At 39.1% G+C, this 15,382-nt stretch overlaps 2 protein-coding genes and 1 pseudogene across 4 annotated transcripts in view; all 3 read right to left on the bottom strand.

Annotated features, from left to right (window-relative positions):
• Nucleotides 1-625: 625 nt before the first annotated feature.
• Nucleotides 626-3,598, bottom strand: LOC145976858 (uncharacterized). The gene is made up of 3 exons (XM_083108311.1): nt 3,485-3,598; nt 1,225-1,378; nt 626-787 (listed from the first exon to the last, which is right to left on the bottom strand). The coding sequence occupies exons 1-3, from the start codon at nt 3,579-3,581 to the stop codon at nt 655-657; spliced, it is 384 nt and encodes a 127-aa protein (XP_082964437.1). The 5' UTR covers nt 3,582-3,598; the 3' UTR covers nt 626-654.
• The window catches only part of LOC145976856 (uncharacterized), a 48,047-nt gene continuing 36,160 nt past the window's right edge, over nt 3,496-15,382 (bottom strand). For 2 of the 3 annotated variants that reach the window (XM_083108308.1, XM_083108309.1), the window contains exon 4: nt 3,496-3,841. In XM_083108308.1, the coding sequence (XP_082964434.1) occupies nt 3,615-3,841 (227 nt within the window). In that variant the 3' untranslated portion in view covers nt 3,496-3,614. The remainder of the gene's footprint in view (nt 3,842-15,382) is intronic. The other variant, XR_014440327.1, reaches the window with a different exon arrangement.
• LOC145977201 (uncharacterized) lies at nt 6,448-9,790 on the bottom strand (annotated as a pseudogene).

Raw genomic sequence — 15,382 nt, 5'->3', positions numbered from 1 at the left:
TCCGCAGCGTCACGTGCCCGGGTGTTGCTGTGACGAAAGATCCCCGACGATCGTGCAAAAAGCGGGCCGGAATAAAAAGCCGATCGGGCTCGCGCTGTTCCTGAAACTTGGGGGAGAGAAGAGGGAGGTTCTCCGCCATCGAGCGCGCTATGGAGAAACATTAAAGCGAGAACTCGTCGTTAGATCGTGAGATTTGCGGTCGGACGGTCCGCGCAGTCCAACATAGTTCTTGTCCTCGATAATCCTTAGTCAATCATTTATCGCTTCTTCTCGTCTTCGTAGCGTGAATCGATTGTAATTCTCTCTCGATAGAGTTTGTCTACGCGAACAATATGGTTCACAAGAGAGCTAAAGAATATTATCAGTGGTATATTTAATTCTTTACTTACGCAGAAACGCGATAGTTGGCGACTTTCTTTCGCCAACTGCGTGTAAGTAAATCATGAAAGTGTCTCATCAGCTTGTTCGAGACGATCAGAGAACCACCGGGGTGTACACGTTAAGTGTAGCCCAGATCGCGCGGAACGCATACCCGGCTCTTTCTTGATCAGATACATAGTCAGCATGACTCTGCGATCCGCACCCTCGACCACCGACGGTGTCCCGCTGACTATTTATCTTGTTACATCGAAGTGATCCGATTCTAACAGGAGATCAATGACGGTTGACCACCGCGGCTTCCCGGCTTCTCGTTGCATGCAACTCTTCATGGAAAAGTAACAATGACACAACAGGCTTGTCGAATAAATCGAGAATTGTTGATGTGTGCCATCTTCTTATATTTTTCCTGTAATAAAGAAAAGTGTTTTATTTAATTAAATGATCTTTAATTAAATATTACAAATATCGAATGTACAAAGATAAATTATTGCATGATATGACTTTGCTCTTTCATTGTATTCTGACTTCATCGAGCACACACGCTGATGTACTTTGTACCTTGATACGAAGATCAGTGAATCATATTTAATTAATTACAGAATATATAGAAAAGATTGTATGAGAAATGCATCTCGTCTCACATATCTTTTCAATCAAACAGTCGGATATATAAGGCGATCAGTCGCATAATACCCGATGGCAATGAATCAATAATGCAGGAACAAACCTTTCGAAATGGCGATATAACGTGCATGCAGACACTTAAAGCGGGCGATGGAGGCCATGTGTTACCTAATAATTGTGTGTTCGATAGTCACCCAACAAATATTTATTGCTACTTACTGGTCGGTGAATGTAAACGGACGTTCTAATGGAGAACACCTAATTTCGCCCACGCTGTCGCGCGAGGAAATTAATTCGGTCTGTATGTCCATGGGTTTTCTGATAATATCAGTATCATCGGAAATAATTTCATGAGTCATCAAGCTCTTTTTAGCTGAAATATATACGAGAAATATATAATGATTATGTTATACATATATCACAATTATATAACGTAATAAATTTTTGTTATTTTTTGAAAAAAATTCTTGCAGCACAAATGATTTTTAATACAAGATGGATTCAAAAGTTGAGAAGGAGATAATATTCTTGTGTAAAAATATAGAATAAAATTTTCTTGCACTTTATTTTTGAGAAAAACGATTTTAAAAATTGAGATTATTAACATATTTATGTTCTTTTTAAGCTTGAATAATTTTTAATGACCTATTCCTGTTTATTTTCATTCAATTTATCTCTGCATCTTATTTTTATTATCAACCATCTACTATTCGTATTGTTATGCGAAATATACCGCGTTCATTATCGACAAACTACGAGACAATTTCCTTTGGACGCTAATCAACTAACAGCGTCAGAGAAAAGTACACGACAAGTCGGGATAATATGGATAAACAACGGCGAAAATGCTAGGGCGGATAGAAGCAACAAGAACCGGAACGCATGTCAGTCTGTCATCATCGCCGAAATGTCAGTAGGTGTTTGGCCAGGTCGCTAATGTAATATTGTTTGCAGAAGTATCGGATGTAGACAGCAAGTAACCCGGCAAGAGAATCGTTAAGAAAGTCTCTAAAGCTTTGCGGCCAACAAATATATGATATTTCTCTGATCGTCGAAAATTTCTCTCACAAAACCTAATAATACCTAATATATAGAATATCTTTTTTTACTACTATAAACTAATTTTTGTATATTTCTTTCTCTCTATAAGTTTCATTGTATATTCATATATAATATACTTATTTTTTTATCGTAAACTTAGGTGCACTAAATTCGAAAAAAAGACAACTATAAATAGATATCTTTAGAAATGGATATAATAATGCTTGAACAATCATCACAATTGTAATTACGATAGCTTTACCTCGCGTATAAATTACCGAACGCTATAAAGTACAACCCAGCAAATCACATGTGTTGCTATCCAGCTGTGCCGTATCTCTGCTATGCTCATCGTGCCATTCAATTTACACGGATATGATATGTTCCGATTAATCGCAGGCGCTAATTAACTTATCGTTCGTGCTCACACCGGAAGCGAATCAGGTGTATATACATGGAAATCATAAGTCTGTATAATCGATCAAGGCGGGAACGTGTGCATCGGGCATAAATTGCTCCTACATTAATGAAAGATCCGAGCACGTGCAACGTTCTCTCGAGCATACATTTTTTTGATTTCCAGGGAAAAGGAGCGAGGGCTTGTTAGTCATTATTGTCTACACGACGTGTCGAACCTGTTTCTGTTGCTTCGCCGATCGCGTTGGGTCCCATTAGACGAGCAGCTTTGTTCCGGCACCGCTCGAATCGGGGTGTTAAATGAACGATAAAGTCTCGAATATTATCACATCGTCATGTATGTAATGATACATTTTACATTCATTATGAACAGGAAGGATACGACGTTCTTGTCAAATTACATATTCGAGAACGGGTTGTGAAAACGAGAGATAGAAAATTACGTAATTTTGTTTAAAATGTGTATTTCTCTGTCAAATTTTTGCTGCGGTAAGAAACAGAAAATTACAGATGTACTATGAGTTTCAATACTTTTGTATATATATCTAATCTTTCGAATTAATATACGATAATATTATATATTTCGAACTAATTATAATATACACAATTATTCAGAAAAATATAAAAGTGTTTTTTAAAGAAAGAACATTTCCTTGATGTATACATCCCTTTAAATAACACACATGAGAGATATATTTTGTTTCATCCGATTATTAAATATACCAGCATGAAAAAAATAATATATGCATATTTTTATTTAAAATATTCAGATTTTGATAATCAATCTCTTGTAAACATAAAATCTGAATGTATCTAACTGCGTTGCGTGCTTTCGCATGTTGATTCATAATACTATCGTAAAATTATACAAATGCGTTGGCTGAAACAATCGGAATGTTTCCATCAGATTTCAAGTCTCCTCCCGTTTGAAGATAGGGTTCTTTGCCCTCTCAATTTTTGCATAAATTTGCAGCTCGTGAACAATTATACTAATAGTTACACAAGTGTTACTATGTAATACCTTCATGATCCCGAGTTCCATCATCGTAGATCCGTAGACCGCAACGTTGATCAACATCGGTGACGGATTCTCGCTTCTTCTTCGTTTGCCAGATCATTTAATGGCCCCGCTTCTTTCCTATGCCGTTCCGTCATCGACTTCCGGACGTGTCCGCGGCCAACCGTTTCGCGACGCTGTAACTCGTGCCAATCGACGGCAGATTTGCGTGACCGCGACGCAAAATGCATTCACGGTACCTCCCATTTGGATTTTTGTGGCTCGGCATTTTAATGTCTCGCGCACGATCATTCAGCCGAAGTCGTTTCGTTCTCTGTAATTTACCGCCCCGACGACTAGCCATCTCGTAGTTCGCACGTGCTGCAGATAAAACCAAATGTTACGTTAAAATACATTAAGCAATCTACAATTATATTTTATAGGAATAGGAAGGTACAGACAATTTTGTCTGGCATCGCGATATATTCTTGACATTTATACAAGATCATTTATGATTTATATTAATTTATCAGAAATAATTTTTCAGTAATAAATAATTTTTCTCCTGACTTGTGATACTACTATATCTTAATAAACTTTAAGAGATTTTTTAATACATTGTTTAAAGTATATAAAAAAATCTTTTTTTGCTATCTCTTAAAATTTGCTAAGATATAGTAACATTAAAAGAAAAAAAATAATTGTAAGTACATCAAACTATTGCATCTAACTATAGTATAACAGGTGTGCATAAAAAGGATAATCAGTTATTTAGAAAAAAAAACACGATTGAGCATGAAAAGCAAGTTGCTTTTCGATCCGGATCGCTAACCGTTAAAAATTAAATTACTACGTATTTTATAATCGCGTCTAGCGATCGATTAGTCACGATCGTAGATCAGTGACCGCCCACATAGTCGAACGGATTATAAATACGACGCAACGGTTACTTCTGAACTACTTCTGCCAATTCGTGCTCTCTTCAATTTAAATCATAATTCTTGATAGCATCTACAACAGTCATCGCACATGATAGCGTTAATAATACCGAAGTAATATATTTATTTTGTTTTAAGCGCACGTAATTGCATTATTATTATTATATTTCCAGATTTTATACAAATATTAAATATAAATGCATATTATATTATGTATAAAAATATATAATAAAATGTTTTTAAATGTTAATACTCCTTTCAGACACAATAATTAATATTACGTTGTTTTCAATTACAGATGACTCTACAAAAATTAATGAAACATATTCTCAGTGTATGAATGCATCGCGAGCTTATCGTTGATTTAATTACTTCCCACAGGCGCTTATGACCGGACACGCTTAATATTCTGCAATCCTTTATCTTTCATTAATTTTTCTCTGGCAATTATTCAGGTGACTGCATAAATAATTACAGTAGCACTCTCGCTCGGTTTAGCACGATAAATGGCCTGTCCGATCGTTATCTTAGTTTGATTAACATTTGATTAAGCGTCGATTATTCAATTACGAGAAAATATTCCGTTACGCTCAATTGGGTTCTCACACACGATAAGACGCGCGTTAAGTAATAGCTCGCTAATATGATTATACATATAAATAAGCTAACAAGTAATACATATATTAAATAAACTTACAAGCCAATCGAAAATTTTTATTGATATCGAGGTTTTTATCAATATCGATGATTAAATATATTTCAATTAAAACATCTAAATACATATTTTAATAAATAAATGTTATTTTAGAAAACGGACATAGTTCTTGTTTAGCTATATTACATCTATCTTATAAAAATGATGATTTTTTCAGATCTCTTAATTGTTTATATTACATTAGGATGATTTTAAGACTCAACGAAGAGAACACAGTCATTTCCGCGAATATAATTCCTATATCATAAATAACAATTTCGCGGACTTCCGGACGGACCCCCGTTTTCCGTAAGAAACCACAGAGACCCGACAGGAAAGATGATTGGCGAGCGAAAGGGAGAAATGAGTTTATCCGAGAGGGTGGAGGCTCCCTCCTCCCGTTTCTCAATCCCCCACTGTCGAACGCGCGATGGGAATAAAATGTGAAACTGTAAATTGTGCGTGGGAAGAATCGGTCCCTGGGCGGTCGTGGTGGTCGACCATGCTTTTCGGTTGGGGTGGCCGGAGGTGGAACGACTAACGGGGGCGGAAGGATGGAACGCGAACGGAGAAGGATCGGTTCGAGCGGGGCGAGGATCCTCGAGGATTTAAATGCGCGATCGAACGAAGGGTGGCCGAGTATCTCTCGTAGATCGGGAGGGGGAAGGTTAGAAATTTGTTAGGTTACACCGGACTATCACTCCCCAGTGAATATGAAAAAGGAATTCCTCGCGAAATTTTCGAGGGTCGACTTCGAAGGTGGAGGTGCGTTAGGTATGTTGGCACTCCTCCTCCCCTTGCCCCTCTGTGGAGGAGGATTGAGAAGACGGTAAGGGGTCGGTGCTCGGAGGATGGGAGGGATGTAACACGGTGCCAGGAATATAAAGCGGGGGATAAAGGAGATGGCGGTCACATATGCGACTCGTAAAAGCTCTTCTGAAAAGCTGCATCCGTCCTGCCACCGTTCCTCCCTTCCCTCTCCCCTCTCCTCTCTTCTTTCTTCACGACGATTCCGTCGAAAACCTGGCCTTCGCCATTCCAATGACGACGTGCTCTTTCGCGCTCTTTCAACGTCGCCGTTGACCACAAAAATTTAGCATTCGATGGTGCGATTTAACGTAATGGCGCGAGATGTATTTGCGTGCGCGTCATTTTGGCAAGTTGCTCTCATTTTAATCGCGAGGTTTATTTATTCTCTTCTATTTTATGATTGTCAACGACATATATAAATGTGCATTTTAGTTTTAAAGAAGAAATAATAAATATTTTTATATTTAAAAAAATTGAAAATATTTTATAACGCAAAATTGCGTTAAAAATAATATCGATTCTAAAGTAATTTTAAAGTATTGAGTTGGAAAGATGCAAATTAGCATTTCAGCATGATCGTTACGTAGCGACAGATCGCGATAACATCGCTGAATGGCGTTTCTATGGAAACATGGCTTGAACCCTAGTTTATCATTCGATATCGGCGAATATTAAGAAATGCCGTTCTCGAGCGGCATTTCCGTACATTTGTGGACGGAAAATGAGCCATTCGTTTGCCAGCCGGAACAAGGTACTGTCTATGCATGGCACGAACGCACCACCATCCAACCGTCCCATAAATAATCCTCCTCCTCTTTTAGCCTAAATCTCTTTGCTCTTGGTATCAACCTTCCCTCCCTTTTTCCTTTCATCACCATCTCACTTACTTTTCTTTCTTGATACGTATATATTCAACGATATAAGTTTCTGTACAAGAACTGTACAAGTTCTTTATAAAAAATATAATCAAGATGAAGAATTTCATTTATAATTTATTCTTATTTTTCGATACAGAAATGATATGCGTTTCGATGGATAATCTTACGAAACTTCCAGTCAAAATTACACCATTTGACAATCAAACAAATAAAAAAATTTTATTGCATGAATATCAATATGTTTTATATATCATATATTAAAATAATAAGAGTAAATTAAAATATTTGAAAAATTGCACATATTTGTTGTAATAGAGAAAGAAACATTTGCACTTGCTTAAAAAAATACTGCTCATTTCCTTTTTTCTTTTGCACTATTCCTTTAACCTTCCACATAAATGGTAAGTTACAAAAAGCATCTCGTTTTGAATGCGACTGCTTTCGGTACTCGGACTGCCTTCGGACTTTTTGCGGTAGTACTGACCAACGCTTCCAGACAATTCTTGGCGGGTTTGTCGATCGTTTAATCGTCCATTTCCACCTGTCAGCCGGAGTCGATGGAAGCACAAAGGCGATCTCTATCCTGAGGAGAAACTCTGGCAAGAAAGCGAGGCAACATTCGGCTAGGGGAGGTTGCGGGTACGGACAGAGTAAGGGAAGAGGATGTACGGGCACGGCAAGAAGAAGTCTGACATTCGAGGAGTCGACAAAGATTATGAAGCGCATATTGCGGCGAATAAAAATGGTTTCCGCGGCGGGAGAGAAGCGGAAAACAGAGACATTGTTCGTTGCAGGGAGTTACTGGAGGATGCTTTATAGGGGAGTGAGATAGAGGGTGGCTAGTCTGCGATAAATCGCGGTTAGCGCACAACATGTAATTTTAGAACATGACATCTTGTAACTCATTATTATCGTTCTTTTTTCGCGATAAATAAAAAATCTCTTTCTTATATGTACAATTTTCTTTCGATGTGTGTATATGATGTATATATCTTTGTGTGAGAAATATAATATATAATGGAAATATTATTATATAAAATTTCACGGTGAAAAAATATTCCTTAAAATCGTTATTATTTCTACTATAGAAGAGATTATTCTAGAAACCGCACCAAGATCATTTTTAATACGTAATCGGAGATCTCTTCCAGCGTCCGGACGTCAAATGACTGTTGAGTTATTGCACCGCGTATCTGGCATCGGCGCGTTATGCATCGAGCATTACGAAATCAATTTTAATTGCAGCCCACGAATATGTGGAGTGAGCGCATATTGAAGTGTATCAAAAAAAAACTTGCCAAATGCAAATGACATGCGAGATTTACGCAGATTGTGAAAAGCAACTGCTTCTGAGCGATGCTCGTGAAGTGGAAAGCTTAAAATAATTAATCGTACTTAACGGTAGTGACTCGACGAGATTTAAGCCAGCAAAACGCGTTCCGCTTCCTACACGCCAGCGCGTCGAATTACGGCAAAATAAATAATATTTTTTTATGCTGCAGGAAATTGCCATCTCCCACTGTAATAAGCGGCCATGAAAGACGATGATTGTTAACCAAGAAACCAAATTATGAGCGAGAATATCTTCTCAATCTTCCGCGTATGATGCTGTAATTGTAGAGTAACTCCGATATATGCATTGCATAATATTTCACGAGACAGAATTCGATATTCATGAACGCTTATACATCGAAATTCTAAGGTCTATTTAGAGATTAATACATCAGAGAATTCATTCTAGTATAAATGTGCAGGTGATTTAATACGTACGCTAAAATCAAACTGATATTTCTAGCAAAAGGAATCAACGATCAATTCGTGATCGCGGCAAAACTGCGATTAGGGACGTGGAGATGGAGGGATGTGGGGTTGAGAGGGACCCGAATGACGCCAGGGGCGCGCAGGGCGGGTTTTCTTGCTCGATGGACACCTTTTTCTTGCGCCGATTGTGTGGCTACGTGGTTGCCGCGACACAAATAGCGTATGATTGAGTGAAGGCCGCGAGGGATTTTCCGGCGTAGGAATGGCGGAGTGAGTGAACAACGTGAGGTATGAGAGGCGGAGAATGGTGGAGGGAACATAGACATTTAGTTGTACGGAGAGGGTAAGGCACCCCGTGCAGCCTCGCGGGAGCGTAGCAACTCCCGAAACGATGCTGCCGAATATACAGCCGTTATTTCTTCCCTCTTCTCGATATTTTTGCACGTCAATATGCTCGTTCGATTCTTTTCCGAGAATCTTTTTACATTGAATAATTATTATGACATCCAAAATATCTTCTTCAAAGCAACAATGAAGTGAATATTTTCATTTAATTATACTGTAACACACACAAATTAGGCTATTAATTTAATATATTATATATAAAATGTAATAGTAAAAAAAAATAAATTAAATTGATTTTTAATATCTTTACTATGCGACGTGGATACAATAAACTTGTATAATATATTTATAATAAAAATAACATAATATATAATTAAGTAGAAAGCGAATTAAATAGAAAAGCAAAGATATTAAGAAAAGTAGAAATAAAATTATCTCGTACAATCGAACTAATCGAAGGCATCGGTGTTTCTCGAGAATCGAAATTGGACTGTAAGATATACCACTGCCGGTTTTATTCGCTCTTTTCCATTTCGAGGTAAACGAAATCATCGATAGTCGGCGGGGTCGATCAAGTAGACGTAACCCCTGAACTCGCTTCGGAACACTTTCTTCCTCTCTCTTTTTCTCTCTTTCTTTCTCTCTTTCTTCCTGCTTCTCTCTATTTCTTCCTTTCTTTTTCTCTCTCTCTCTCTGTCTCTGTCTCTCTTTTGTCGTCAGTAGAAATGGAAGCGGAGGGGTTTGGTGGTTCCTGGTTTATCTGCCCGCGTATCGCGGTATCCTATCGCGTATCGATATGACGGCCCTGAGGGTCGCCGAACTAAAATCATTAGTAATACCATTGTGCTGCCCTCCACATCCTCAACCATACTCGTTCCAAAAGACAACCATGCCCGTCGGCCATTTTTGCAAAACTCGAGCGTTGAAAGATGAAAGAGATCGATCGTTCGATCATTTTTGATTGTATCTTATAAATGTGGAGAAAATTCTTTTCGACAACATTATGTTTAAAATAAATATAAAATATATAACGCTAATGTAAAAGTATGGCATGGCATTCACAAACCCCATATTTCGAATGTGTAATGCTTTTAAATAATTATTTAATATTTTAAATCAATTCGAACGAGATTACAAGCGTTGAAACATCTCTTCGTAAAAATTTATAAAACTTCCATGCGATCTATAATTATATAGTATAAACTCATGATATTTATTGAATATAAATATAAAGTAAATGTATTTTACAGATATGTCAGTTTAATAATAATGAGTGAGGATAATGGCATAATGAATACGAAGGACTATAATTTAATCTGTAAACTGGCGAGGAACTTTACGTGTCATAAAGTAGAATAATATCTCGCAATCCGACGATATTTTGTATCGATCAAAGCAGCCTCCATCCAGCACCTAGTATCGCACGCATGGCCTAAAACGTTTTGAACAGAAACTTTTCACTTTGATTCCAGTATTTATCGGCACTCGTTACGATCACTGTAATCGACATGCAATTAGCCCGCAGCAGATTAATACCGCTCGAGTACTGGTAATGGGTACTTTGCCGATATGTATGTAGGTGTGCATTTCGCGCACAAATACACATGTATATCTATTATGAAAGAGATACGGTCCGTCCGTTGCACAACAGGGAAAAAAAACGAAAAATCGACCGTGTTCACTTAAAAATGTATTTAATAGAATTGTATTTCAATTTAATAAAAATCAACATAAATATAAAAATAATACAAGAAATATATGATATATTATATATCCTCTATAATATATATCCCCTTTTCTTATTTATTCTTATATTATTTACAATTAAATATATTAAGTTTCATCTCCTAATTTACAAGAATAATATAAAGAATTCCTACACTTTGATATGCAGATTTCATTATTAATTGTCGTTCGAAGTCATTAAGAATGAATTGTTATTCGAAATGCAATGGGGATTTCGTATAAATAATACTGTTGCAATCCAATTGATAATCCGGAGCACATTCTAGGCGCGCTGTAGGACATCCTATAGCGTAGCATCGTCTCCGCTCGAGATGACAAGAAGATACGACGTCCATTCGATATTTCGCGAGATATAATATAGATACACGTGCGCGATATTCTCATACATACGTACCACGTATCGATATATATATGTATGTATGTATGTATGTATATATGTATGTACATTTATATACAGTGCAATAGGTAGATAGGTAGGTAGGTGGAGAGAAGGTATACGAGGGGGAATATGATGCGCTCCTCTATCCAGATATGTGAACGACGCAGATATAATACAGGTACGTACCTATATGGGACGCCCGGGATTCTCTGCCGCGGACGTCTGCTTCACGATAAGATACGGGCGCGCAAGCTCCGGCCGAGATCTCCCCGGTTTTGCAGAAAATTCGCGGACTCCCTTCCTCCCTCCTCTTTATCGGGTTTCCTGATAGCATTCCTTTTTTCCTTACGGCGACGGCGGCGGAGGCTAGCGGGAAGTGGAATGTACCAAGGAAAAAAGGAAGTCGAAGTCCACGCCGGAGTGGATATCGACATTTGGTTCCGTATAAGCGGCTCGAATCAGATTAGAGGCCGGACGACAGCAGCGACTCCGATATAATCAAAACGAATTTTCGACGATTCTCTTGATAGTTACGATGTAATAACTGTCTCTGGCATAAGTTACCTCAAGCGTCAGAGGTTGGTGCCAGGCTGGTGCTGAGAAAAATAGAGGAAATGTTGGGAAAATGGCCCTTGATGACGTTGGATATATAACGAATGACCTCTTTTACTTTCGATTACTTTGATTAATTCTCTTGCATTTTTCATATTTATATTATTCTTTGCGAAAATTAGCTGTTGCAATCAGATTGCGAGAATGAATCGATTTCTTTTCATCCGAACGTTCAACCAAGCAAGTCGTAATGCTTCGTCTACGCGGCGGACAATGGCAGATGGGTGATCGGCGGAATTTAAACGTCACGTCGAAAGGATTTCGAATTGGATACCGCTTGCATCTCGCGACGCGGCCCTCCGATACAACGGACGTTGAACAAAACAGCAATCAATAAAGACGAAGTTAGAGGATCCGTACGGTGGATTCCTTCAATCAAATTAGGAACATCAAAGTACCTAGCAGGACGAAGGAAAAGGACGAAAAAGGGCGAAAAGGTGGACGGAGAGGAGAGTTTGCGCTGGGTGGAGGTCGACATTCTTCGAGGGGTGACTGCCAGGAATTAGCCTCTATCTCCAGAATCCGAACCCCCGAGACAAAGAACTACCCTCTCCCTCCCCGGCTCCTCTTCTTTCCAACCTTTGGCTCTCTTCGTCATCTACCACCGGTTCGTATACCCGAGACTTCTCGTGCTTTCTGATACCAGCTCGCTTAAGAAATCGTCTTGGGCGTGGTCTTCGCGGATCACGTTCCAATAATTTATCCCCAAAATTTTAAATCATCTCACGAGATAAAACGCTTTAGACGATTCGTCAAATTCCAATTGTTTTCATGAAGAAAAGTGATTTTTAAGCTAAGGGAGAAACGCGTAGTGATTTCGTTTAAAAGTTGTAATAATGCGAACATTTTCGTTTCTGTTGTAAACTGTGTTAAATATAAAATAAAGAAAAATAATTATATCAAGAAAAAAATGGAAGAAGGCAAGCATTATTTGCAACGATTATACTGATCGACGCCGCGGGAAAATTCGCATGCGCACGCACGTTTATCGTTTTCCTGGCTAAAAACGCACGCACGATACCACTCGTAATTGCGCGACGTGCAACAATCAGAATGAAAAACTCGCGGTCTGTTTGATATTTTAACATGTGTGACCGCTTGATGAGCCATGCGCGCGTCCGTAAAAAATCTGCCAGATCGGCGTTTTCCGTGCGGTATCTGGCGCGTGTCGTCATTACACATTTATTTATTGCAATGCCACGATTTCCCGGATAGCGTGGATGAGGCGAGTGAAAATTGCAGCGTAGAAAAAACTGATTACATGCATGTATCAAGAAGCTTACAATGTTTCGAATAATGTGTAGTAAAGTAGATTATTAATGTTGTAACGGTTACAACAGACAAATATTAGATAGTAATAATAACGGCAGCAAAGATGGATTGTTTCAAAAGCATCATCATAATATTACAAACTTGCATATTATACAAGGACAAGCGAAACGTCGATTTAATATTTAATTTATTCAGAAACATAATAATTGCGGATGCAACTAGAAAAATGTGAGGATTTTTCAAACGTTAATAAGAGGAAATGTATTGTAGCAATATTTTAATATAGCGACATTAAAATAAACAAGCAATAATATCTTTGTTAGGTAAACGAAACAAAATTTATTGGGAATTCCTTGTTCGAATAAACGCAAATGCTCCGAAAAAAAATCGTGAACGAACGCATCTCCTTTCGCATTGCTTGCTCTTTCGCATCCGATGGATACGAGATTTTCCTCGAGCACATTGCCATTGTAGATACTCTCGATCGTGTACGATCGAAAGTTAGAAAAATCGCGTAAACCGCTCCTCATCGCAATCGGACGGACTCGTTCCGTTTGCGGGTGGAAAGATTTGACGCGTAGACAATGGCCGTTGCATCGTCGAGCGGTGCGACGAGAACAGGGGGTTGCGAGAGGGGAGTCCTGGTAGTTGCAAAGACGGGAAGACGGGGTGGCGGGAAGAGGAAGGGAGGAATCCCGCGCAAGCGCTCCCAGGAAAGTGGCGGCATAAGCGGCCGCACGGGAGAAACCACCCTGGCGGTGCGGCTGTGAGATCGAGACGGAGCTGCAGGAGGGATGGAGAAAGGGAGACAGCGTAAGACGGGGATGAGTGGGGGGATGTAAATGCCCCCGTGATGTATCGGATCGATGCGGCAGCATCCAGACACCCCCTCGTCTTACTACGCGACCTAAAAACGTTCTCCGTGGCAGGGATGAGTTACGGCTATCCTTTTCCTTTCGTCGTAATATTGTAGAGCGCCGGCGGTTGCTCTTACTCGACTGGGAGAAATTCGAGGATTTCGTCATAATGCGAGACGTGACGACGTTTTAATGAAATACGTCGAATCTGAATATATTTAAAAAAAATTGCGAATATTAAATTTCGATTTGCGCTTGTATAAAATGTCAAAGAAACGGTATGAAAAATGGATAAAACGAGATAAAATGCGCGAGAATTCCGTTTAAAATTATTCGCGATTGTCTTTGCTTGTACCCCGTGAAAAAATGATTGACAGTAGAAATCGCGATGAAACGCGATGCCGCGCGAGAATTCGTAATAATCGCGTTTAAGCCCGCGATGATACTACCTTGGGTATCGTCGTTAGAGAAAGTTGGCGTTCGCAGTTTCGAGATTTCCTCGTTTGCCGAACTTTTTTCCGCACCGAATCTCGACCACCCACATCTCGCCGCGACGCGAAGTACATAGCCGCGCGGTGGACGACCGAGTACGTTTCCACCCCCTCCCCCCTTCCTCCCCCGCCGAAAAGCAAGTTTACGGATAGATACATTTTCCGCGAGCGGCGAGAAGCGCGACGGCGACGACTAGCGAGGCGAAGTTACTCGGAATTGCGGGCGAGGACGATGTTCGTCGCCTTTTACTTGCCGGCAACTTTTCTGCGACCCCAGAAGGGGAATGGCTCTCTCGCGGGCGAGAGCTTCCGGAACACCATCGGCGGGAACCGACGTATGCTATTAATGAACACGTGTGAGCCACCATCTTGCGCGCCGTCCGGTTTTCACGGTTTCTTCCTGGGTGGCTTTTAGGTTTACGATCGGCTCTTTAGCTTACGTCACCATTTTCACGGATCTTTAACGCGGATACATTTTTAAAGATATTAAATATTCGTTTATGATGAAATAAAACTGCCATGTAAATATTTTATAGAGAGAATACCACCACAACTTCTTATTCTTAATACTATTTAATTATAATTATATAATTATTAAATTTACAAATATTTATTATTAATGTAACACAATACTTATAAAATATATTTTCTAAATAAAATATTTTCAATATGAATTATAAATAACTATTTTCCAGTGTTGTAGGAAATATTATTCGAGAGAATAGATTATTCCCTCTCTTCTAGACATATTATAAGAAATTTATATATTTCATTACAACGAATCATCAAATATTATGATAGAGAACTCTTAAGAAATAGGATTCTATTCGGGAAACACATGATGACATTATCCAGTGCGTGCGAGCTTATTTGGGTGTAAAAGCGAAATTAAAAAGAAAACAATTATACAAAGGAAAGGGCATCGAGCTATCGATCGCGCGTGCATTTTCCGATTCCCGGGCAAACAGATGTGCATTTATTGATAACGTCGACGTTGAGCAGCGCAATAAAGCAGCGGTAATTGCCGAGTTAACTTATGGCTGCGGTTGCTCATTAGCACCCGGCGATGCGGCTACTTTAATTAGCAAGCCGAAGGTACCCCCGCAGAGCGCACGTTCCGTATAAAAGTCCGCCTTAAT

This window comes from Camponotus vicinus, unplaced genomic scaffold (genome assembly GCF_025532165.1).
Source record: "Camponotus vicinus isolate PSW18456_S1 unplaced genomic scaffold, iyCamVici1.0 SCAF_9, whole genome shotgun sequence".
NCBI lineage: Eukaryota > Metazoa > Arthropoda > Insecta > Hymenoptera > Formicidae > Camponotus > Camponotus vicinus.
This window is presented reverse-complemented; position numbering and strand designations above follow the sequence as displayed.